This window comes from Botrytis cinerea, chromosome 2, assembly GCF_000143535.2.
Source record: "Botrytis cinerea B05.10 chromosome 2, complete sequence".
In the NCBI taxonomy this organism is placed as follows: domain Eukaryota; kingdom Fungi; phylum Ascomycota; class Leotiomycetes; order Helotiales; family Sclerotiniaceae; genus Botrytis; species Botrytis cinerea.
In genome coordinates this window covers 3,053,624-3,075,551 of record NC_037311.1, presented here as the reverse complement: position 1 = coordinate 3,075,551, position 21,928 = coordinate 3,053,624, and the positions used below count along the sequence as shown (strand labels likewise).

The 21,928-nt window shown below is 43.4% G+C and overlaps 8 protein-coding genes across 10 annotated transcripts; 4 read left to right on the top strand and 4 right to left on the bottom strand.

Annotated features, from left to right (window-relative positions):
* Nucleotides 1-5: 5 nt before the first annotated feature.
* On the bottom strand, nt 6-3,029 carry Bcgcd6. Its single transcript, XM_001554220.2, has one exon. The coding sequence runs from the start codon at nt 2,785-2,787 to the stop codon at nt 535-537; it is 2,253 nt and encodes a 750-aa protein (XP_001554270.1). The 5' UTR covers nt 2,788-3,029; the 3' UTR covers nt 6-534.
* Nucleotides 3,030-3,292: 263 nt separating this feature from the next.
* BCIN_02g08660 (hypothetical protein) lies at nt 3,293-3,902 on the top strand. Its single transcript, XM_024691596.1, has one exon. It carries the CDS (start codon nt 3,369-3,371, stop codon nt 3,690-3,692), a length of 324 nt encoding a protein of 107 aa, XP_024547367.1. The 5' UTR covers nt 3,293-3,368; the 3' UTR covers nt 3,693-3,902.
* A 3-nt stretch (nt 3,903-3,905) lies between these two features.
* On the bottom strand, nt 3,906-7,439 carry Bcskn7. Of its 2 annotated transcripts, XM_024691595.1 has the most exons (8): nt 6,757-7,439; nt 6,279-6,586; nt 6,171-6,187; nt 6,024-6,096; nt 5,822-5,965; nt 4,863-5,771; nt 4,607-4,805; nt 3,906-4,541 (listed from the first exon to the last, which is right to left on the bottom strand). In XM_024691595.1, exons 2-8 carry the CDS (start codon nt 6,333-6,335, stop codon nt 3,997-3,999), a joined length of 1,944 nt encoding a protein of 647 aa, XP_024547365.1. In that variant the 5' UTR covers nt 6,336-6,586; nt 6,757-7,439; the 3' UTR covers nt 3,906-3,996. The 2 variants fall into 2 exon arrangements, with proteins under 2 accessions (XP_024547365.1, XP_024547366.1); XM_024691594.1 differs by having other exon boundaries at nt 6,279-7,439.
* Nucleotides 7,440-10,564: 3,125 nt separating this feature from the next.
* Nucleotides 10,565-11,782, bottom strand: BCIN_02g08640 (hypothetical protein). Of its 2 annotated transcripts, XM_024691593.1 has the most exons (3): nt 11,526-11,782; nt 11,363-11,438; nt 10,579-11,311 (listed from the first exon to the last, which is right to left on the bottom strand). In XM_024691593.1, exons 1-3 carry the CDS (start codon nt 11,742-11,744, stop codon nt 11,265-11,267), a joined length of 342 nt encoding a protein of 113 aa, XP_024547364.1. In that variant the 5' UTR covers nt 11,745-11,782; the 3' UTR covers nt 10,579-11,264. The 2 variants fall into 2 exon arrangements, with proteins under 2 accessions (XP_001554267.1, XP_024547364.1); XM_001554217.2 differs by having other exon boundaries at nt 10,565-11,438.
* A 109-nt stretch (nt 11,783-11,891) lies between these two features.
* Nucleotides 11,892-14,335, top strand: BCIN_02g08630 (hypothetical protein). The gene is made up of 3 exons (XM_001554216.2): nt 11,892-12,161; nt 12,226-12,273; nt 12,371-14,335. Exons 1-3 carry the CDS (start codon nt 12,071-12,073, stop codon nt 13,963-13,965), a joined length of 1,734 nt encoding a protein of 577 aa, XP_001554266.1. The 5' UTR covers nt 11,892-12,070; the 3' UTR covers nt 13,966-14,335.
* A 32-nt stretch (nt 14,336-14,367) lies between these two features.
* On the bottom strand, nt 14,368-17,186 carry Bcgrc3. The gene is made up of 4 exons (XM_024691592.1): nt 17,094-17,186; nt 16,786-17,041; nt 16,589-16,724; nt 14,368-16,542 (listed from the first exon to the last, which is right to left on the bottom strand). The coding sequence occupies exons 1-4, from the start codon at nt 17,134-17,136 to the stop codon at nt 14,647-14,649; spliced, it is 2,331 nt and encodes a 776-aa protein (XP_024547363.1). The 5' UTR covers nt 17,137-17,186; the 3' UTR covers nt 14,368-14,646.
* Nucleotides 17,187-17,230: 44 nt separating this feature from the next.
* Nucleotides 17,231-19,377, top strand: BCIN_02g08610 (hypothetical protein). The gene is made up of 4 exons (XM_024691591.1): nt 17,231-17,773; nt 17,828-18,150; nt 18,203-18,595; nt 18,646-19,377. The coding sequence occupies exons 1-4, from the start codon at nt 17,364-17,366 to the stop codon at nt 18,660-18,662; spliced, it is 1,143 nt and encodes a 380-aa protein (XP_024547362.1). The 5' UTR covers nt 17,231-17,363; the 3' UTR covers nt 18,663-19,377.
* Nucleotides 19,378-19,565: 188 nt separating this feature from the next.
* On the top strand, nt 19,566-21,735 carry Bcshm2. The gene is made up of 4 exons (XM_001554213.2): nt 19,566-19,712; nt 19,782-19,832; nt 19,888-20,252; nt 20,309-21,735. Exons 1-4 carry the CDS (start codon nt 19,674-19,676, stop codon nt 21,285-21,287), a joined length of 1,434 nt encoding a protein of 477 aa, XP_001554263.1. The 5' UTR covers nt 19,566-19,673; the 3' UTR covers nt 21,288-21,735.
* Nucleotides 21,736-21,928: the final 193 nt, after the last annotated feature.

Here is a 21,928-nt window from a genome sequence, read left to right as displayed (position 1 = left end):
TGTGATGATGATTTTCTTCTGACTAGACATCTTCTTTACGTGTAGTTAGTATTATGTCATGGCTATTCAAAATTTTAATCTAATTCTGCTCAATATAGGCGATCTTGCCCGTTCTCATCTCCACCCCTCTCCCTCCTCTTCACACCCCTCCCCAACCTAACCATAAACCCCAGATCTCTAAATACCCAGCAATCTTTCCCAGCACTTATCCAAATCCCCAAGCTCCTCTTGATTTCCCTTGACTACATTCAGAGAGTGAGTATCACAAAGACACAAACACACACTCACCCAAGGTTACTAATCCACATAAGAATCAGACTATGAAATATCATCTCTTATAATCTTTTCTTTTCCCTCTTCCATCTCGCAACCTAAGAACTTTTAAAATTCGTTTACTGAGATTTAAATATATAAAGTTTCCCTTTCCTTTTATTCTCGCTAATATCTATCCACAGAATTTTGACTTCGGGCCCTGATATACTTAACATGGACCATATAATTCATCACCATCCCTACAACCTCCCTTCAAACTCCCTAATCACTATCCTCCTCCTCACTTTCATCTTCCTCCTCACTACTCTCCTCACTCTCCGCCTCTCTCAACCATTCAACAAAGACACCCGTCCTCTCCCTCACCTTCTTCATCTCCACATCCCCACCCTCCTTTCCATCCCCTCCACTCTCCGCCTCCTCCCACCACCCCAAAATTGCCTCTTCAGTCAATACATCCCTCTCATACAATTTCTGGCACAGACTCGCCATAACCGGCGCTCCATTCTGTTTCCCCACCAATCCCTTCTGCAAACAAACGAGAAATTCTTTCATCCCCCCTTCATCTCTCTCAATTCCCACCGCGACCTCTTCCAAGAATTTTTGTGCACCCGCTACACTCAATGCCTGAACTGTTGCTTCAACCGCTGTTTTCGTTCCAGCCGTTACAACTTCCGCTATGAATTTTGTGAAAGCCGCTGCGATTGCTCTGCGAATTTGATAATCATCCGCGTCATTACTTAATCTCAAACCCATAAATTCCAACTTCGCACCATCGAAATCTCCATTCTCTCGCAATGTATCAAGAAGACCTTGTACAGCATCATGATGGAAGGATTCTGAATTTCCATGTCCATGTTCATCATCCGATAGAGAACCTGCGAAACTGGAGTGACGGGATCGAGTATCGACTTCACCGGCTGAAATTTCGGATGAGATGGTAGAGATGGATTCGCTGGAGATATTGAGATGTGCGGTTGAGTATATGAGACTGGAGTGAAAGGCGCTAGATTCTTCATCTTCGAATTCTTCTTCGTCAATGAATTCATATCCTTCTCCGCCTTCTCCGACGATTTTAGGATCGCTGGGGGTAGAATCTGCTGTCTCGTCATCTGACTCAAAACCATCCTTTGCTCTCTGTCCGGTTGTAATGCGTGATCCTTTAGCGACTTCCACTCCATCAGCTATCCTCACACCAAATGAAAGAAGTGACCCTTCACTAATCTTGCACTTTTGTCCAATCAAAACATTATTAGCAACTATAGTCTGCTCCACAGATGATCCATCGCCAACAATAACATCATCCCAAATATAAGCATTCTTAATCGTGACATTCTTCCCGATTCGACATCCTCTACCAATAGTACTATTGATAATCGTTGAACCATCACCTATACTCGTGCCTGCCCCCAATACAGTTCTTCTCCCAATCTTGCAAGTCCGAGCTAGTATGACACCATTTTCCTTGCAAAATCCGCCTCGCTGGAATTTATATGTTTGTCCTGCGACTAAATTGCTATCTGGAACAAGAGGATAAGTCCATCTCCCCAGAACATCCTTAGTTATGGCTTCATAAGCTTGTAGATTAAATGCTCGAGCTGCGTAATGATCTGTTACAATCTCTGTATGAATAGTCTTTCCATTCAATTCATAATCTTTCAATACACCATGTAAGAAATGTCTTCTAGGAACCTCATAGTCGAAAGATTCCGCCCATAATGCTAGCACATCCGGCGTACAAATATCGATACCACAATCAATAAAATCTGTACGAATCTCTATTTCGGAGTTTTCTGAAATTATATCCGGATCGAGACTGAGATATTTATTCGATTGAAGAGGGTTCATCTCTTCATAATGAAGACATCGGTTCTTCGTTGGATCCAAAACAAAAACCGGGGTGATACCATTCGATTTTGTCCTATGCTCTTCCAATCCAGCTGATCTTAAAATCATAGTCATAATAGCATTTTTATTCGCATATCTCCTTGCTCTATGTGCAGCCAGCGCGGCATCAATCGGTAAATTCGAGACCAAGTCCCCATGAACCAGTAGAAAATCGCCCGTAATCCAATTTCGCGCGTCCAAATCCCGCATCGCATCTCCAACCGAGTGAGCCGTAGTTTTAACAATCATGAGTTTGCTGAAAGGTGACGAGGGCGAAGTTCGTGGATCCCATTTGGAATTTTGAAGGTACTCTTCTACAGCTTCGGTGTGTGCACCACAGTATATATAGATATCCGCGACACCGGACATGGCGAGAAATTCGAGTGTGTATTCGATGAGAGGCGTATTGGCTAGAGGTAACAGACATCTTGGTGTGTTCAATGTAAAAGGGTTAAACCTCGTCTCGAAGGAATCGGCCAGTACCACAGCTTGCAATGTCTCATCTCTCTCATCTTCTTTCTTTCCTCCTCCCCCTGCAGCAGCACCCTTTTTGCCCTTGGAAGCACCTCCTTGTGCTCCCTTTCCTCCAGCCCCGCCCATGTTCTTGGTGGACTTTGCCGATTGTGCCATATTCGTTTGCTTGTGTATCTCTTCAGGAAGGAAAAAGCTCTCTTTATGTGCGGAATGAATAGATAGTATTTCAGCTTTTATATTTCATAGAGGGATAAAACCATAACAACAATCCAGCCCCTTGTATAAAACTATGTTCTAAATTTCAATAATCGTTTGAGGTTGGATTGAGAAGATATAATAAGGCCAAAAGGAATTGAAAACCGAGGGGTAGAATAATTCGCTGCTTGGTTGACTCATTCACAGCCTTTCCATTCATTAGCTTACTCATTAGTTTTTTTTTAACATTTGGTGGGGTTGTAGCCTTCCGTACTCATTTTCCCGCATTTCATTCTCAGCCTCGTCTTCTGCCTCGTCTCGTGCCTCGTTCTTGTGCCTCGCTTCCTTGAAGGCTCACTGCATATAAGATCATGAGTCTCTAAGAATCTAGACCTCCAGGTGGGCTGACGATCTAGATTTCTTATCATTAACCAAGTGTATATAAAGGTCAGCTCTATCCCTTCACGTCCATCATTTTCATATCTCACAAAAATCTCAATTGGGGTATTCAATTTTTTTATATTTTATCAACCTAAAAACCTATGAATAGTTTTCGACCGTCAACAATTCTAGCGAAATGGCTAAACTCATGTTTTCAATCTGTCAATTCTGCGGATCAAAGTGGCGAGTTAGATCACTTCAACATTGAATCAGACATTAGTCGGCCTTTCCCATTTCCCGGCTACTCGCTCGTCCGTATAAACGCCCCATCCTGTCCCATCCGATTCCAGACCAAACCATGCCATGATTCGCATCTAAGTTTTCTATCATTTAACAAGCACCGAGATGCCTTCATGGCTCACCCGTTTTTGTTCTCGTCAGACAGTCCTGTCTGCGAAAGAAATATAAAAGAAGCTTCTATCTGAGCTTTTAATGTCCAAAAAGTTTGTCCGGCAGCGATTAGATAATTAAATCTGAATCAGGGACTGAGAAAAATATACAAATTAAAGACCAATCGAGTCAATAGCGATGGAGTGCATAATCTTTGAGAATTGATCTGTAGGAAAGATATCTAACAGAAGATTATGGGACTGAAGGAGGTAAGTCAAGGTCCTCAACAGTAACCAAATCATGTAGCTTGGGTTATTCTTGCTTGATCGAACAACAAGATTTCTGGAATCAAGTGGCTCGTCTTCTTGAAAATAAATGTCGGCAGTTGGGGAGGGGATTTCAGCCTTGCTGGTAGTTTCCAGGCGGGGCATACATTCTCTGGCGTTTTTGATCAGAATTGCCATCCGGGGTACTGGCACCACTTATATCGGATATGCCTCTCCTATGTGGAGGTCTCTGGTTACCTAAACCGGATAGAGGCGGAGCGAAACCAGATTGAGAATGAGGGTGGGTTGGGGTCACAGAATATGATGGGTCTCTCATGCCATTAGTAGGCTGCATATAGCTACCTGGGGCCGAGGTTACAACAGGAGACCCCCCTGGCAATTGAATTGGCGACTGCCAAGATGTAGCTGTTTGCGGTGACTTTCCAGAAGCTGTATCATCTACTATGGACTGGGTGGCAGTTAATTGACCCATGTTTAAACCCAATGGAGGGTGAGACTGCGATTGAGTTGGGGTAACAAATCCACCCGGATGTGACATCGGTCCGGGGCTTGAGAAACCGATTGAAGGCGCATCCTTTCTGAAATGGGCCAGGTGTTTCTCAAGTGCTTTCATCATACCTTCTTTCGTGAAAGGTTTGGGTAAGACATCATTCATACCTAGTCAAGTCAGTATTGGAAGGAGAAAATGTGTGTGTGTGTGTGCGTGATGTGATGTGACTAACCGTAACGGAAGTACATTTCAATGTCATCAGTTCGAATGTTTGACGTCATTGCAATGATAGGAATATTTGCACGTATTTCTCGTATGCAAACAGTCGCAGACACACCATCAAGGTGCGGCATAATAATATCCATCAAAATGAGATCGAAATGATTCTCTGCACCAAGGTTGATTTTGCTTACTGCCTCAAGGCCATCGCGCTATTGAGAGTGAGCTTTGAATGCACAGCAAAGAGCACAAAAGAGGTAGAAACTTACTGCTATATCAACTCCACATTCAAATGATTCCAGAAATTTAGTTCCAATTCGTGCGCACACCTGATCATCCTCAACCAGCAAAATCCTAGGCTTCCGTTCGCCCCAAATCGAGACCATACCCTTCTTGCGCGGACCGGGTGCACGAGGAGGTTGGGGCATCAGCTCGGCAGGGGGCATACTATCCCTTGGCATCAATCCTTGAGGGGGGAGCGCGTATGGAATGTTATTGACGTGCTGTTGATCGATTGGATCAATACCGACTATAGCACCAACAGGATAGACCAAATTATCCAATTCTGATTTGTCCATAGAATAGCCTGCTGATGGGGCAGTCACTGACTCTGAAATCGGAGGCATAGAAACCAGTCCTCCTGGATCATTTGGGGGAGTTGAGTAATCTTGTCGTAAATGATAATCGTGACTCATTTGTTCCAATTCTTTGCTAGGGAAATTCTCGGCCGATAGTTGCCCAAGAAGACTTCGGGCTTGAAGCAATGGAGTTGACGGATGGCCATCTTCCGTAGGTCGACCGAGCATGTTGGGTCCAGCACCATTCGACAGTCCAGGAGCCCGACCATTTCTTCGTTGCGCGTCCTGGCTAAATAAATGTCCGACGAGGCCATGCATAACTCCTTCGTGGTTTTTGATGAACTTTTGAGCATCGACAACTTGCTGTAGTAGCATTATGTTAAGTTGTGCTAAATCCTGGTAACTTCGAGATAGGCCCTGTAACTGTTGTTGAGTGGCGGCGAGTTGATTACCAAGAAGATCCATTTGCTGTTGGGCGTGAGCCGGATACGTTTCTTCATTACTCTGAGCAACCTTTCTCGGAGCTGGTGCCTTTCGTCTGATGTTATCTAGTGAGTCCTTTTTGTTCGCTTGAAATTCGGGATGTTTGAATTCCCAAGCCTGAATATAAATTAGTTCGACGCCTTGTATAGTTTAGAAATGCCACGCACATTTTGCCCATAAGGAGATTGTGTGTTATCCTCGTTGTTCTGTCGGACCTTGTGGAAATCATATTTGTTCAGCTGTCTAACGAAACTAGCAAAGTTGCTGTGTTTGAAGTGCTTCGGCAGGATTTGTTTGGTGAATTTCTCGTTCTACATCTTCATATTAATATAACGGACCAAGATTCATGTTCCCCATGTGAAGACATACTTCAAGAACCACAAAGCTCTCTCCTGCTTCACCCCACCGTACTATACTTTCATATGTTGGGTCTTCGAGCATTCTAAAGTTTTAGCAGAATTAGCGGTTTGTCGCATGAATAATCGTCCAATCAGACCGGACGAGATATTTTCTTACTTGTATAATTTTCGGACCTGTGAAAGATACATCAGTCAGCGAAGAGATCTCGATATTTGCGCCATCACGTCGCGAAAAGGTACAAGTATGCTGTGTGTGTATGCTTACAAAATCGCTGGAATTGTTGGCGGAAGGACCAGCCATATCTCCACCCTTCTCCATCATGTTTGCGCGGGAACCTGTCCGATGACAGGAATATCACACGAGATTGTTCCCTTCCCCCTGAGTAACCTGGTGTGTCGACGACGATGTGGGCGAGGATAACCTCTATATAGATCGAGACGGGAGTATATAAAAAAGGGACGATGGTTCCAGGTACCCAGTAGTACAAATGACCTTTTTCTAGATGCACGGGCCGTCGTGTCGGTCGAAAAAATAAAAAGAATGCCTTAAAAGGTGTTAAAGTATAATAAAAGCTGTAGGCCAACACACACGGTTAACGGGAAGTCATTTTTGGAGAATCCCGGAGGATCATTTGGAGAAACGAGATTGAATGATGATATGGGTGATAAGGTGATATGGGTGATAAACGATGATGTTTCTCCGGGGGTGTAAGGTGTTGATCGGATTATGGATAACGACTTACAAGAACAGAAATAGATGGAATAGATGGAATAGATGGATGGATGATATGGAAGGGACACAAGCAAGCAATCTAGAACGGGAAGATTTTCTAGATCTCAAGAGGTCTGGCTGTGTGTGTGTGTGTGTGTATGTGTATGTGTATGTGTATGTGTATCTGTATGTGTGCGTGTGTGGTTCTATTAAAAGCTTGCAGATCTAGAACTCGAGGAACAAGAGAAGGAAGGATGGAGGAAGAAAGAAGGTTTGATGCGTATATCTTGGTGCGGCTGCCCTTTTCTTCTTCTCTCTCTTTTCTTCTTCTGCTCAAATTAAGTGTGACATTATAGTTTCTAATAAGTGTGAGGTGTATATAGTATGGTACGAGGTGAGATGAGAGAAAGGGTAGTGCGGCTGGTGCCAAATGATATAAAATGAATGATACAGCACGGAAGTCGTAGGGTAGGAGGGTAGGAGGGTAGAAGGGTAGAAGGGTAGAAGAGTAGGAGAAGGGTAGGCGAGCAGGCGAGCAGGCGAACAGGCGAGTAGGTAGAGTTCAACGTTAAGTTCAAAGTTCAGAGTTCAGAGTCTAAAATCCAAAATCCAAAGTCCTGTTACTATAATCTAATAAACCACGATAGATACTAGGAAACAACTTCGCACCATTAGCAAAAATATCAAGTTTAATCCTTGTGAAGTGGAGATTCCTTTTGAAAGTTTAAAAAGTTTAAGATGTGATTTAAATCATGCTAGTCTTCGCTGGGAAGGAGACCTTGCCTATATTAGATGGACTAATACTATCTTGGCCGACGGTGGGTGTACTAGGGGTGTGTTGGAAGCGTTTGATGAGATGTGTATGGAGTATTCTATCTATCTATCTGCATTATCATGGATTATACTCGAGTCACTTACTCGCTCAGGGTCACTCATCACTTTTTCTTCTTGCCTTTCCCTCTGTCTGTGCTGTGTTGTACTCCTGTACCTTATTCTTTTATTTGCCGATGAAAACTTTCCAATGTTCCATGCAATGAACCCTGAATATCATTGGACAGGTCAAGCTCTAAATTTTCAAGTAGCCCGCAATGAGAAAAAATGTACATGGATGAAGGCGAAGGAGAAAAAACACCAAGAGTCATCGAGAGAGAGGGGACTCGAGCTTAAAACACGAATTAGATGTCGAGGAAAGGGTGAAAGGCGGCGTGAACATTTGAGTATTTGAATAAGGGACCACCTCTTATTAATTTATTGATCTTTCGGAAGAGGTCCCCGAGAGTATTAAGATTTTAAATTTTACGCATTGGAAGGATAATGATAAAAACCTTGAACCTTGAATATACGGAGTAATATTGGCAAGTGGTAAGTAGGTTGTTGTAAGTTATAAGGTGTGATTTTCATTAGACAGATACATAGCAGATACATATTACATATTACATATCACTGCATCTGCATCTGCATCTGCATCTACCTGGGTATCGGTACAACAACCTAGTAGGTATGGATATGTACCATCCATCGAAAGAGAGAGAAAAACCATTGGAATCAGGATTGACTTGAAGAGAAAAGGGTGTGATCATGTAGGACTCCCTCGCTCATTGATCTAATGTGTAATTGGCGACCAGACACTCCGTATCTCTCCACTTGATGTGTTGTTAAATGTTGAAAAGTCTTCGACGATGTAATGTACCAGTCAGTACAGAGGATTGAATCATAAAAGCTTTGATGAAGGGGCTCGTACCGAGAGAAAAGCACATGCCACCTTTGCACTTTTGAGCCACAAGCCAAGTACCACATCGTACTGTGCAGGTGATGAGTGGGCGTACGGAGCACCCTCGAGTGTTATTTATAATGGATAACCTGTTGTCTGATAGATGAACTCCTCCTCCCTTCTCTTCTTGTCATGAACCATGCTACTTTACGAAGTAGTGTGTTCCTCGAACCGAGCATGTGCAGGTAAGATGCTGTGTGTTGTGGCAATTGATCGTCACTCACTCACTCAAGCATTATACTTCGTAATTTATCACCACATTCGTTTGGATTTTCTGACAGAAATTCTTTTCCAGCCAATCAGAGACTGAGTATCTTGTTCATTTGAAAGAACTTCATCTTTTGATCCCGGAGATGCTTTCTTTCATACGTTGAACCAATCTCATCGCATGAACAACAGACTTTTGGGTACATGTACTGAAAAATGCTATAGATGGCTATATCCTTCCCCTTTATCTCCTTTCAATATACGTTCGCAACCTAAATAGAGTACAGTAACAATGGCAATCGATCAGACGTTTCGAGTTCTTCCCCTCTTGGTCTTGCTTGTTCTCCGATTTATCAGTCAAAGAAGAAGAGTTTCCACTTTTCAGCTACGAGCTGTGTGCCAAAGAGCTGGGAATGACGCAGTGGTAGCCACAGCCGAGGGGTTACGGTCACATGCCATCAGTGTCCAGTCCAGTTACCCTTTATGCATACGAAACATGCTGACACTGCACAGTTGCGTGTACTGTGTATACTTTTATGTTGCTAAGCTAAGGGTTGAGAAAGACGAAGACGCGTTGAGATTCGTATACAGAGTATAGAAAGGAGTATATGTCTATTTAAACACATATTCCGTATGTAATACGAATGAGCTAACATGAGAATCATGAGAATTATGCGGCTTACTACTTACTATTACTACTCACTATTCATCACTCACCAACCACTAATCACTACTTACTACACACTACTTACTACTCATCACCTACTGCTCACTATCTACGACTACTATCTACTCAATCATCACCAATTTTCTACCTTGGACGCGATTAGACGATACATACTGGATGAACATATCCTTAAAACGAGCTTAGTTCACCCGCTTCATAATCATTCATTTGAGTAAGAACTCAATTCCTTCTCTCAAGATCTTTTACAATATTTTATGTGAATTTAATAAGGCTACAAAACCTCCAAAGTCTCCACACCCAAAAAAGGTCGGATATCGGCTTCTCAAAAGGATTTTTATCTCGGGATATCCACTGACATCCCATCCACCCCTCCACCTTGATTCTGTTAAATCTTATCGGATTTATCCAAAAGAAACAAAAAAGAAAGGATCTTCTGTGGTGTCTCCATACTTAACCGGCGCGCATATCAAACTACTGACGCATGAGAGGGATCCACTGATCGAAAAAAGCAGAATCATCTTGTCATGCTTTGTGGCTTGCTTAACCTACAGGACCCCCATGAACTCTATGTCTTGGCTATTGATGTTACTGTACGCAGTAAAGTACAACTACCTGGACATTGTATCACACTGTATACACATTTTTCTTGATTCGCAGAACTTTCCCTACCGTTCGAACATGGATGCACGCCGCTGATGGAAGAGATGTTGACCTGGGTTACTCGGCATCTTCTTCTTTCTTTTGATTCTCGGAATATAATCTATTCGGGTTCACGAGAGCGATTGAGGAACCTTCAAGCCAATACGAGTACATCTCAACCAGAATCCTACTTGTACTCCAATAACATCCAGTGATGATCCTTTCCAAAGTTTAACAAGCGTGCATACATCGTCTATTCAGTACCCCATCTTTGGTTGATGAATGGGAGTGTGGAGGATACAGACTCAGCGCGAAACCCTAGTCTTTCCGCTTTAGTGGAATTTTCGTTCTTGTTTTTTTTCAGCGATAACTACATGTGTCGTGCGCCACAGAAGATGCCCAGTACCTAAAATATCACTGCGTTAAATTGTGTCTACACTCTCCAATAGAGACTCTACCTTCGAGGTCAACCATGATCACGTGTGTCGGTTCATTGATTTCACTTATCTAGTCGAATCCTTCTTCATTCCTTCGACAGCCTCACAAACCCAACTATGTTCTGAATTCCTTCCTATATCATATTCCAGTGATAATTTTTGATTTGCTAAGCTCAAATTATACTCGCATTCAAGATGATACTTGATGAAGTCAGATGCTAGCTATTGCTGTTTGTGGTAAACATTCTACTCTCTTTACACTGTTCTCTTGACCACCGTTATCTGCTCATACTTTGGCGTATCGGTTCAAATAACCGGAGACCCGAGTCCATACAACATAGGAGCTTTCGCGCCAGGTTGCGCGATGATCACTTCTCCAACAATGTATCTTCCTTCGCCTACGGGATGACGGACATGATACGAAAGATCGACTCGGAGGGTTCAACAGGGTCCAACAGGGGAGTACTATAAGACTTGTGCCGGCGTACAGAGCTGGAGCTGATCTTGCTATCGGTCGGTTTGCGCGCTTTGCCATTGTTCCCTCGATCCGCAACACGCTGTCAAAAAGCACCTCAACGGATGACCGGCATATCTCGACTAACTAGCGAAAATGTGAGGGACATTAAGAGTATAATTCATTACGTTGATGAGCAAAACTGGTTCAGACGAATCTTTGAAATGAAGTAGCTCGGGAATGCTGTATGGGGGATTGCCGGATCTCAACAAATGTTATATGGAAGAATGTAGATTGGGTGTTTACTGATCGCAAAAGCAAGTCCCCAAATACGCCTAATCTATCAAGGCTCCGCAGTCCTACTTGCCATCTGCAAGCGTTGTCTAACCCCTTCCAAAGTCAATTCAGCTAGAGAATCATTTGCCAACAAGTCCTCTATACCTTTGTACGCAATAATCTTATTCTTCGATGTCTTCCCACGAATGACTTCTAGGTCGGTCTTTGGGCATTTCAATATCTACATACTGTTAGGATACCTTTCAATAATCATATTGTATAAAGTATATTAGCAGAAATAGAACCAGTAACAAAAATGAATTCATACATGACTCAGAACTTCAACAACTCCTTTATTTGCTTCATTGTCCCGTGCTGGCTGGGCGACGCATACCTCGATCGAGGAAGATGTATCTGAGAAGGCTTTCACACCTACTCTTGATGCGCTGGAGTTGGGTTTAACGTGACAGCTTAAATGGATCGTTTGTTTAACTATCTTGAGAAAACCGCCTGCAGTACACTTCATTGTTGGAATTATAGAGGCCATTGTAGATTGTTGTACTAGGTTCTTTCATGATCACGTCCGGTCTACAGAAAACATTCTATATGTGAAGCGAGTGAGAGTCGAGAACCGTAGCGCTACTATTACGCTAAACTTTAAGACGCTTAGCGCCACCGCTGGTCAAAGCATTTCGAGATTCGAGGAAAGCGACATCAGATAGAAATTCTGGCAACGTCAAGAAACTTACTTAACAATCGCATTTGCAGAACAACGACAATTGAGCGCAGAAATTGCACATTATTCCAAGAGCTCTTGAAATCACTGTTTATCCTTTCAAGTAGCTTTCACGTTATTGTGACTCACGCCTCATCATGGCGCATACTCCAAATGGGGGATCGAACTTCAATCAATATACAACCACGGCTTTGAATCGTTGGTCTGTTGCGGATAAACAGTTACCTGGTAAGATGCCTTGGATCGGGAGAGATTTGGGAATGAGGGTTGACGAATTGCTGACTATTTGTAGCTGTGGATAAGATTAAGGCACTCCATGTTTATGATTTTGATAATACCCGTAAGTTTAATGATATTCTCAGAGGGGCAAAGTTTACCATTCTGTCCAAGCCTTGTTCTCCTTTCTATTCAAATAATTTGCTAATATTCCTGCGCAGTTTTCAACAGCCCTCTTCCCAATCCAAAATTATGGAACGGACCAACCATAGGATTTCTACAAACTCAAGATACATTTGCGACGGGTGGTTGGTGGCACGATTCGAGAATTCTTGCAGCTACAGGTGAAGGTGTAGAGAAAGAAGAACCACGAGCTTGGAAAGGTTGGTGGAATGAGCGAATTGTTGAACTCATTCAGTTGAGTATGCAACAAAAAGATGTTCTTTCTATTCTCTTAACTGGCCGTTCTGAGGCTGGATTTTCAGAATTATTGAAAAAGATGCTTGCCAGTAGGGGTCTCGATACGGATATGATTGTCTTAAAGCCAGCAGCAGGCCCCAGAAATGAGAGGTTCAGTAGTACGATGAACTTCAAACAATGTTTCTTGGAAAGTTTGATGGAGACATACAAAGGTGCCGAGGAAATCAGAATCTATGAGGATAGAGTCAGACATGTCAAGGCATTCAGAGATTTCTTTACCGATTACAACAAACGTCAAAATGGCTCTAATGGTATTCCATCTCGCTCTACTATCATTGCCGAAGTAATTCAAGTTGCGGATGGGGCCACATTACTTGATCCTGTCGTGGAAGCTGCTGAGGTACAGCGTTTGATCAATGATCACAATGCTGCCATTGAAGCAAGAAACTATGGCGAGAGACTTCAAATCAAGAAGACTGTTTTCTATACTGGATATTTGATCAACAATACTGACACTCAGAAGCTGCTTACTTTAGCTCAGCTTCCATCGAACATGCCAGATACAGAAGCCAAATTTCTAGCCAATAATGTTCTCATTACTCCACGCCCATGTCCAGAAAGTATACTTCAAAAAGTTGGAGGAATGGGGAGTAAGACTACCTGGGAAGTAACAGGAACAGCAGTCTTCGAGAACAAAATTTGGGCCGCTCGTGTCAGACCCGTACCAGAATCAAAGAAGTTCTACACGGAAAATCCCATTCCTGTGGTCGTTCTCGCATTGCGCAAAGGAGCTCGGCCAATTGATGCAGGTAAGATACAAAATTGGCAACCCGTTCCACCAGAGAAGGCATTTGTCTTTGAAAGTACTGTGGGTGAAAAGGTTCTTTTGAGGATAGAGAAGGAAGATCTTTCTGAAAACGAGTATGAAAGTTTGTTCCCCAATAAATCATTCAAGCGAAAGCATTCCCCTGAGCCTAAACCAACAAATGGATCATATGGTGGAAACTACCAGGGACCATCAAACAAGAGAGGAGGTCAGGAAAACAATTATGGTGGTGGACGTGGAGGTCGAGGCAATCATAGGGGAAATGGAAATCAGCGTGGAGGCTATGGCCGTAATAATCGCGGAGGCAATGGTAATGGTGGAGGAGGTGGTGGTAAGGGAAAGGGACGAGGATACGGTTACAGGAGTTTGGATGATGTTAATGAACGGACGTCAAATAATACGCCGCCAGTTTACAATCCGGCAGTTGCTTATGAAGATTTCCCTCCGTTGCAGAAAAATTACCAAACGCCGCAGCAACTTGTGCAAGCGCAATTTCAACAGTATCAGGCGCAGTTGCAGAAGAGTAACGGGGGAAAGAATAGTGGAAATGGAGAGTTGCAGTATTTCTAGATGTGATTTGAAGCGGTGGAGTGGAACTTGAGAATAATGAGAGATGAGGAATATACCACTTGGTTTTTGTTCTTTACTTGTATTCCGCTTTTGAATGCATAGCATAGCATAGCATGGTATGGATGTATGGTATTTCTGGAGGCGTTTTGGGAGGGGCCGATAAATCACGATTTTACAGATCGATGTGCATTTTAGGGATTTTGATATGGCATGGTGTTGCATGGTATGGTCGAGTTTGAAATGAGGAATGGGTGGGTAGGTGGGTGGCGTAGAAATGGATTGTGTTGTGTATATATTGTGTATGAAACAGATTAGAATGAAATAGAATGGATTTTATGCTTGATTGTGGCGATGTGGTTATGACTTGGTAGTTTACTGGTGCGTAGGTATAGGTTCTTAAGGTGTGGAGGGGAGGGAAAAAGGTGTATTATGCATGTGTGTGTATACTGTTTAGTCTTGAATGTTAACAGCCATTGGAGATGAATGATAAATGATAATTTGGAGAGGGAGTTTTGATAGCTGAGTTTAGTTATGTATCTATGGGGAAATGATGAGAGATGATGGGTGGATGGGTAAGTGTATATATAACATCTCAATATATCATCACGAGTTTCTACCATACACATATCTCAACTTGTCAATACAAAATCGTACTACATTACTCAGATCTTGATTCCCTACCTACGCATCACCCATCTTCCCCAAATCTCTCCTGACGCGCCAAACTCTCGCGCCTATCCCTCTTCCCTGCGAGCCCGTGAGTTTTTCCACCCACGGAATATGGCGGAATGCGTGATGCGGTGCGTTCGTATCGATGGATACTAGATCCGGGGTCTCGATTGCGATTGCATCATTTATCTCTATTTCTGCACTGCTTTCTTCGGAATCTTCGTTTTCGTCGTCTTCATCTACATCTTCGTCTTCCTCGGTTCCGTAGTCTGCTACTTCGTCTTCTTCACCTGATTCTTTCTTTCGCTTCTCCTTCTCCATCCAAGTCCTTCTTACTAATTCCTCCGTGTATGCCCACCCGGGGGTATCTAACTTTCCGCTTACTAGCACGATTTTCTTTCCTTCTTGGTTGATTTCCTCGAATACGTCTTGTGAGATCGGAGTCAGAATTTGCAAGCGCTGGCGTTTAGTATCGATTCCACGAACGAGAGCTGATCCGATAGTGTGGGAAAACTCTGGATCGAGAGTTATCGCGTTAAGGGGGTTGAAATAGGGAAGGTTTTCGTGGGGAGTGGGAAGGATAAGGGGCTTTTTGATGAGGTCGAGGGTTAATGGGGAATTGAACTCGTGGAGAGTGTTGGGGTCTGAGGTTTCGGATTTTTCTTGCTGGGCAGAAGTGTGTCCTGGTATTGCGGCTGGGTCTTCAATGACGACTATTGAGACTATAGAGCCATTGATGGTTTCAGAGAGGAGATCTGATGGTGGTTGTTCGCCGTAGCATAGTATACCTAGAATACCGGCATTTTCGCCGGAATACTTAATTTCCCAAGGAGGAATGGATGATAATGGAGTTCCGCTCCATGCTAGTTCCTTCTTGTTTGTTGGATCTAGATGGAAATATGACATTGACTGCATAGTTCTCAAATGAGCTGAAGTGCGGGTCATGAAATCAGTAGTTTGTGAAGGAAGAGTGATAAAAGGAGTTGTTTTAGCGGCATCTTGAAGACTTTCAACCACTTCGGCGGGACCTGCTTTAGACATGTATATAATCTCTGATGGGCGTACTTTGGCTATTAAGTCTACGAGAATTTCAAGCCCGGTTCCTAAGACCCAGCCGGGAGTATTGATGACTAGGGGACAGTTTAAATGGAGAGAGGCTAGATTGCGGTAATGTGCAAATAGATCGAGTGCGCATGACATGTAGAGACTTGGGTCCATAGATGGTGATACTGCGCCTAGAGCATGTGCACGAATTATATGACTGCTAGTTCCTGGTATAGGATGAGTAATTGAGGGACCAAAATTTGGTTCCCTGATATGAATGAGGGATACTTGACCAGGATGAGAATATTCTGGCTGCCCTGGATCAAGATCGAGTAGTGCAACACCAGGTCCCTTTCTTGAATTCGAACTGTTCTCATTTTGACTTGCAGACAAAAGTCGGTTTACAAGCAATTTCGCAAAAGTCGACTTCCCTGATGACTTGGGGCCGCAGAGCATGATTCGTTTTGTAGTTTGGGTGGAGCTGGACGATTTTGATAAAGTCTTGTTCCATTCCGGTGGTGAGATGACTGGTTGCAGATAGGATTTGTGTACAATCTGAAATGTGCTTTTTCCAAGCTTTGCCGCAAGATGACTATGCGCTGATTTGAAGGCTCGGGTATCCTCGTTCCATAACTTTCCAAACAGCGGGGAAAGAGGCTCTAAGGATCTTATTCCAGAGTCAGATTGATGGAGACGGAGAACTGCATGGTTTAGTTCCCCATCTGGGCATCTAATTACTGGCAATGAATATGAAGTGGCTGCATATATTGAATATTTCGTTTTCGAAGCTCTTAGTATAGACCCTAAGATCGTTATTTGTCCTTCGACAACTTCAAGATTACATTGTCCCAGAATGACCAATCTCTACAAAATGTCAGATTATATAGTTAATGGACATAACATCACTGACCTCACCAGGTGCAAGCTTCAACACTAGTATTCTGCTTTTGAGCACCTTGGTATTATCATCACTAGGCTTGAAAGTAGACAATACCATCGACGGTCGGTTTGAAATCACTTCAGGTGACTGCTCACGTGAATCAGAACTGGTTTAAATCAATATTTGGAGGAGTAATAGCATAACCCAGCAGCAGTAAAAGAACACACCTCGAGATATGATTTTCCAGCGCTTCTCCTCGTCCATTTTCCTCAACGATAAAGCCTGGGCTCATGGAAGGAAGATCAATTTTAACCGGGCTCCGTTTTCCACGGTTAGAGGTTCTGGAGGGGACATCATTTGTCACCTGTTGAGAGATTCTCTCATTATTATTTTGAGAAGATGAGATCTCCTTTTGTGAACTGCTATTGCTCTGGGCAGCAGCGTGTGCCTTTCTGGCTGCGAAAGCACTCACAGCACTGAGCTCTATATTGAATTTGGTGAGAATGAATTCGTCTATGTAACAGAACAAACTTACGGGGTTTTATAGGAGAATCTAACTTTCTTCTTTTACTTGACATTATTTGAGAATTTTATATCAATAAATAAGTTCCAATATAATTATAAACTCGAGAGGGAGAGTTCTGATAGCAGCTTGGGGCACCAAAAAACTTAGATCCGATGTTTTTCCGAGCAAGGCCGAGCCTTGCCAAAAAAAAAGTTTCGATGCGATTTTCCATTTATTTACAGCTACCATTGAACCAATCCGCCATCAATTTCTCCTAAAACAATAATATACTCATTCATAATGGGACCTTCCAAAGTGACTCTTAGTGAGCGAAAGAAAAAGGCGGATCCTTCAAAACCCTCCTCAAAATCCTCTTCGAAATCCTCTGCCAAAGCAACAACCAAAACTCCAATTATCAAATCACCGCAAGATTTCAAGAGCTCAGAATTTGTTGGAGAAAGCGACAATGAAAATGAAGAGCCAAAGGGAGGCAATTCGGAATCCGATAGCGACAACGATTCTCTGCCATCGGACCCCGCTGTAAAATCTACATCTAAATCCAAATCCAATGGCAAGGCCGCAGAAAGTAGTGACAGTTCCGAGGCTGAAAGCTCCGAGGAGAGTGACAGCGAAAGCGGGAGCGACGAGAAGGAGTCTGAAGACGAATCAAGTGCAAATGCAAAGAAGTCTGTTGCGCCACCGTCGTCTAAGTAAGTTCTACCAAGCTTGACAGAATCTAAGTTTGTTTGCTAATATCATACCAGGAAAGACGCCAGGACAGTATCGATGAAAGTTGCGCCCTTTAAGCCCCCTCCCGGATTCGAAAAGTCTTCTTCAAAGAATTCAAGTAAAACACCACAATTGTTCAGCAAGTCTAATTTAGAGGGTAAAGAAGTTTGGTATATTACAGCACCTGCGTCGGTACCCCTTGCTTCTGTAACAGAGATGTCGCTGCGAGATGCGAAATTAGGCAAAGCTGTATTTTCGCAGAATGGCAACGATTATGGTTTCGTTCACGACCCGCTTGATGACAAGGCATATACTAAGATCTTGTTACCAAGCAATTCTAAAGATGGCTACTCTATTGGTAACCTTCCTCGTCCACCAATGCGCCTCAGTATACTAATATACAATTACAGAGAAAAAATCCGTGGACCAAATATATCATATGCAACAAATCGTTAATCTTTCTAAAGAGAACTCCAACCAAGCTACAGTGCCTGCGAAGCGACCTGTTCGCCAACAACCTAAAGGTCTCAAGGCGCGATACCAACCAATTGGCTTTGCGAGCGCACCTGGTGTCATTGGATCTGACGAAGATGAGAGCGAGTCTGAAGAACGCGCTCCCAAATTCCGAAAAATCGCAACGTCGGAAGACGAAGCATCAGATGTAGAGATGGAAGATGCACCACCGGCGAAGAAATCAAAATCTGACAAATCGAAGAAGAGCCAGAAGGGCTCTGAAGAAAGTGCCGATCGCTCATCGAAAAAGAAGAACAAGGATTCTGGAGATAAGAAGAAAAAACACAAGAGTTTGTTACCATCAACCTCCATAGGATCACAGGAACTAAAAACACTGAAGAAACAGATAGCAACTGAGCCTGTGGATCAATCTATGCCACTACGCCAACGAGTTAAATAGAATTCAGATTCGGGACCCGAGATCACTGCTAATATTAGAGCTTTACTGCTTTTCACACTTTCACCGGGCAAGGCGTCATCAAATCCGAGTAAGGATATCTCGCAGTCTCGGCCTGCGACGCTCGGTTCGACTGCAGAACCCCTGTCCTCGCATCCGGAGAGTACGAGGAAGAGAGCTACAGCAGCGTTTGTCATTGAAGATTTGGGAATGGCAAACACCAAGGGCGAAGAAAAATGGGAGAAAAGGGCGCAAATGGAGGCGAAAGAGAGACGCTTGGAGTCTCGTACTGATAATTTTTGACAAGGGTGACATCATGTATTAAAAACTACTTTCTCTCACCAATGGAGAAATAGAGTTCTGGCAATAACTCATTCGCGGGATCAAATAGACTCAAGAATCACTATGAATGAACCTCACTTACTGAACAAATCACGGTGTAAATCTCCTTTGCGATATTTCAAGCGAACCCCTTTCACGGGAGGTCTTTGACAATAAGAGCAGGCAAGCAGCCCCGGATCGCTGTGTAATAGCTACCGCTTCACAGATTTGATGAAAGCAAGGTTTCCAAATTCAAAAACATATTCAGATATCCTTAGACACCAATTCTCCATACAACCCTTCTGTCCATAGCAGAATTGGCCTTTGAATTTGTCTTTCATCAAATTCATACCAAAATATAGTAGATTGGCCCGTGGTTTAACCATTGTTCCCCCGCACCATTTTTTTAATGCGGGAGATTCATTTTAGCGAGTCACGTCGATAATAGTTGTGGGGTCTCATTGGTTGAAATCCACTCCGATCCCGCTAGCTTGCTGGAGGGGCAACTCTTAGCTTGACTAAATTTTTGTATATACTTCTTTGTCTTACCTCTCATCTTTTTTTATTTTCTCCAGCAAACTTCACTTCAGTATTTCAATATACAAATCAGCTACACTCTCCTTCGCATTCAAGAGTATCAATTTGCAATCATGTCTTCTACATACGCCCTCCCAAAGTCTCACCAAGAGGTTTGTTACCATGCGAAATGCCCCGCGATCAAAAATGCTGGGTAATTTGACTGACTCATTGTTTCACAGATGTTGGAAAAGTCTTTGGTTGAGACTGATCCTGAGATCGCTGAGATCATGGTGAGTAATTCAATGCATCTGCTCAACCATGCCAATTGCTGACGAGAATACATAGAAACTCGAGATCCAACGTCAGCGTGAATCGATTATTCTTATTGCCTCCGAGAATGTTACCTCCCGTGCCGTTTTCGATGCTTTGGGATCACCCATGTCAAACAAATACTCTGAGGGATACCCAGGTGCCAGATACTATGGTGGAAACCAGCACATTGACTCTATTGAGTTGACCTGCCAAGCTCGTGCTCTCAAGGCATTCAACTTGGATTCCGAGAAATGGGGTGTCAATGTTCAATGCTTGTCTGGTTCCCCAGCAAACCTCCAAGTTTACCAAGCTATCATGAGACCTCATGACAGACTCATGGGTCTTGATCTCCCACACGGTGGCCATTTGTCCCACGGTTACCAAACCCCCCAGAGAAAGTGAGTTGTACAATGGATATTTCTTCATATTTTCACATAACTAACGAATATCTCAGAATCTCTGCCGTATCAACATACTTTGAGACCTTCCCATACCGTGTCAACTTGGAGACTGGTATCATTGACTATGATCAACTCGAGGCCAACGCTTTGATGTACAGACCAAAGGTTCTCGTTGCTGGAACATCTGCTTACTGCCGTCTTATCGATTACGCCCGTATGCGCAAGATCGCTGATCTCGTTGGTGCTTACCTCGTTGTTGATATGGCTCACATCTCTGGTTTGATCGCCGCTGGTGTCATCCCAAGTCCTTTCGAGCATGCTGATATCGTTACCACCACAACCCACAAGTCTCTCCGTGGTCCTCGTGGTGCCATGATCTTCTTCCGCAAGGGTGTCCGCAAGACTGATGCCAAGACTGGAAAGGAGACCCTCTACGACCTTGAAGGCCCAATCAACTTCTCCGTCTTCCCAGGTCACCAAGGTGGACCACACAACCACACCATCACAGCTCTTGCTGTTGCCCTTAAGCAAGCCACAACTGATGACTTCAAGAAATACCAACAGCAAGTTGTTGACAATGCTAAAGCTCTCGAGAATGAGTTCAAGCAATTGGGCTACAAGCTTGTAGCTGACGGTACTGACTCACACATGGTTCTCCTCGATCTCAGAGCACAAGCACTTGACGGTGCCCGTGTTGAGGCTGTCTTGGAGCAAATCAACATTGCTTGCAACAAGAACTCTATCCCAGGTGACAAGTCTGCTTTGACCCCTTGCGGTATCCGTATTGGTACCCCAGCTATGACCAGTCGTGGATTCGGTACTGAGGACTTCAAGAGAGTTGCATCATACATTGATCAAAGCATCAAGATCTGCAAGGAAGTTCAAGCTGCTCTGCCAAAGAGTGACAACAAGCTCAAGGACTTCAAGGCTAAGGTCGCCGGTGGTGAAGTTGAGAAGATCAATGAATTAAGAAAGGAGATTGCTGAGTGGGCCAGCAGCTTCCCTCTCCCAGTTGAGGGCTGGAGAGAGTAAATGTTTGATAATTTGGCATTTGGTTATGGTGTTCATGGTTTGGGTGTGGGTAAGAAAAAGCAATTAGGATTCATCATTTGCAGGCGCTACTTCTTTTGACTGACTCAACGTCGTCATGATATACCAGGGAGTGGCAGGGGGTTTATGAAGGAAAAAAAGTTTAGAGGTCGAGTTCAATAGACCATATGAGATACCTAGATAGAAAATCAACTGTTTCTATCGTCACTTTGTATTGAAGTATTTTGTATTGCGTTTCAGAGACCAAAACGTGAATGTTTATTCAGTGAACAGATTACGGACGTAGTACCACCTACCATTTCTACCTTCTGGACATACATTACACATTATGGGCGCTCAACAAACTGCGAGAGAGATAGATTTAGGTTAGGAACTAACCAGGATAATTAGGTAAAATACTACCTAGGCAGGTCGATAATATGGTTGATTATTTGCTCAAGCAAAATGCCAATCTTTTCGTTCACAGCTTTACTTTACGTGACTAGGTGTGAGACAATGAATCATATGTGGCTAGGTGCATAACGTACACCGTAGTTTATCTTCTCAACCAACCCATTTCCGACGTTCGTACATAATCTCTTGATCCGAGGCAAGCCAGCCGGAACTTCCTGCGTTCCTGAATT

Excerpts from the sequence above, each read along its gene's own strand:
- Bcgcd6 (XM_001554220.2), bottom strand. The coding sequence starts at position 2,787 with ATGGCACAATCGGCAAAGTCCACCAAGAACATGGGCGGGGCTGGAGGA.
- BCIN_02g08660 (XM_024691596.1), top strand. The coding sequence starts at position 3,369 with ATGAATAGTTTTCGACCGTCAACAATTCTAGCGAAATGGCTAAACTCA.
- BCIN_02g08630 (XM_001554216.2), top strand. The coding sequence starts at position 12,071 with ATGGCGCATACTCCAAATGGGGGATCGAACTTCAATCAATATACAACC. Across the intron at positions 12,162-12,225 it reads TGCGGATAAACAGTTACCTG|CTGTGGATAAGATTAAGGCA; the intron begins GTAAGATGCCTT and ends GACTATTTGTAG. Across the intron at positions 12,274-12,370 it reads TTATGATTTTGATAATACCC|TTTTCAACAGCCCTCTTCCC; the intron begins GTAAGTTTAATG and ends ATTCCTGCGCAG.
- Bcskn7 (XM_024691594.1), bottom strand. The coding sequence starts at position 6,335 with ATGATGGAGAAGGGTGGAGATATGGCTGGTCCTTCCGCCAACAATTCC. Across the intron at positions 5,966-6,023 it reads AGAGCTTTGTGGTTCTTGAA|AACGAGAAATTCACCAAACA; the intron begins GTATGTCTTCAC and ends ATGAAGATGTAG. Across the intron at positions 4,806-4,862 it reads AATGTGGAGTTGATATAGCA|CGCGATGGCCTTGAGGCAGT; the intron begins GTAAGTTTCTAC and ends CACTCTCAATAG.
- Bcgrc3 (XM_024691592.1), bottom strand. The coding sequence starts at position 17,136 with ATGTCAAGTAAAAGAAGAAAGTTAGATTCTCCTATAAAACCCC. Across the intron at positions 16,725-16,785 it reads CTGGAAAATCATATCTCGAG|TTCTGATTCACGTGAGCAGT; the intron begins GTGTGTTCTTTT and ends GATTTAAACCAG. Across the intron at positions 16,543-16,588 it reads TGAAGCTTGCACCTGGTGAG|AGATTGGTCATTCTGGGACA; the intron begins GTCAGTGATGTT and ends GACATTTTGTAG.
- BCIN_02g08610 (XM_024691591.1), top strand. The coding sequence starts at position 17,364 with ATGGGACCTTCCAAAGTGACTCTTAGTGAGCGAAAGAAAAAGGCGGAT. Across the intron at positions 17,774-17,827 it reads GTTGCGCCACCGTCGTCTAA|GAAAGACGCCAGGACAGTAT; the intron begins GTAAGTTCTACC and ends ATATCATACCAG. Across the intron at positions 18,151-18,202 it reads TAAAGATGGCTACTCTATTG|AGAAAAAATCCGTGGACCAA; the intron begins GTAACCTTCCTC and ends ATACAATTACAG.
- Bcshm2 (XM_001554213.2), top strand. The coding sequence starts at position 19,674 with ATGTCTTCTACATACGCCCTCCCAAAGTCTCACCAAGAG. Across the intron at positions 19,713-19,781 it reads TCCCAAAGTCTCACCAAGAG|ATGTTGGAAAAGTCTTTGGT; the intron begins GTTTGTTACCAT and ends ATTGTTTCACAG. Across the intron at positions 20,253-20,308 it reads TACCAAACCCCCCAGAGAAA|AATCTCTGCCGTATCAACAT; the intron begins GTGAGTTGTACA and ends CGAATATCTCAG.
- BCIN_02g08640 (XM_001554217.2), bottom strand. The coding sequence starts at position 11,744 with ATGGCCTCTATAATTCCAACAATGAAGTGTACTGCAGGCGGTTTTCTC. Across the intron at positions 11,439-11,525 it reads TTGTTGAAGTTCTGAGTCAT|ATATTGAAATGCCCAAAGAC; the intron begins GTATGAATTCAT and ends AACAGTATGTAG.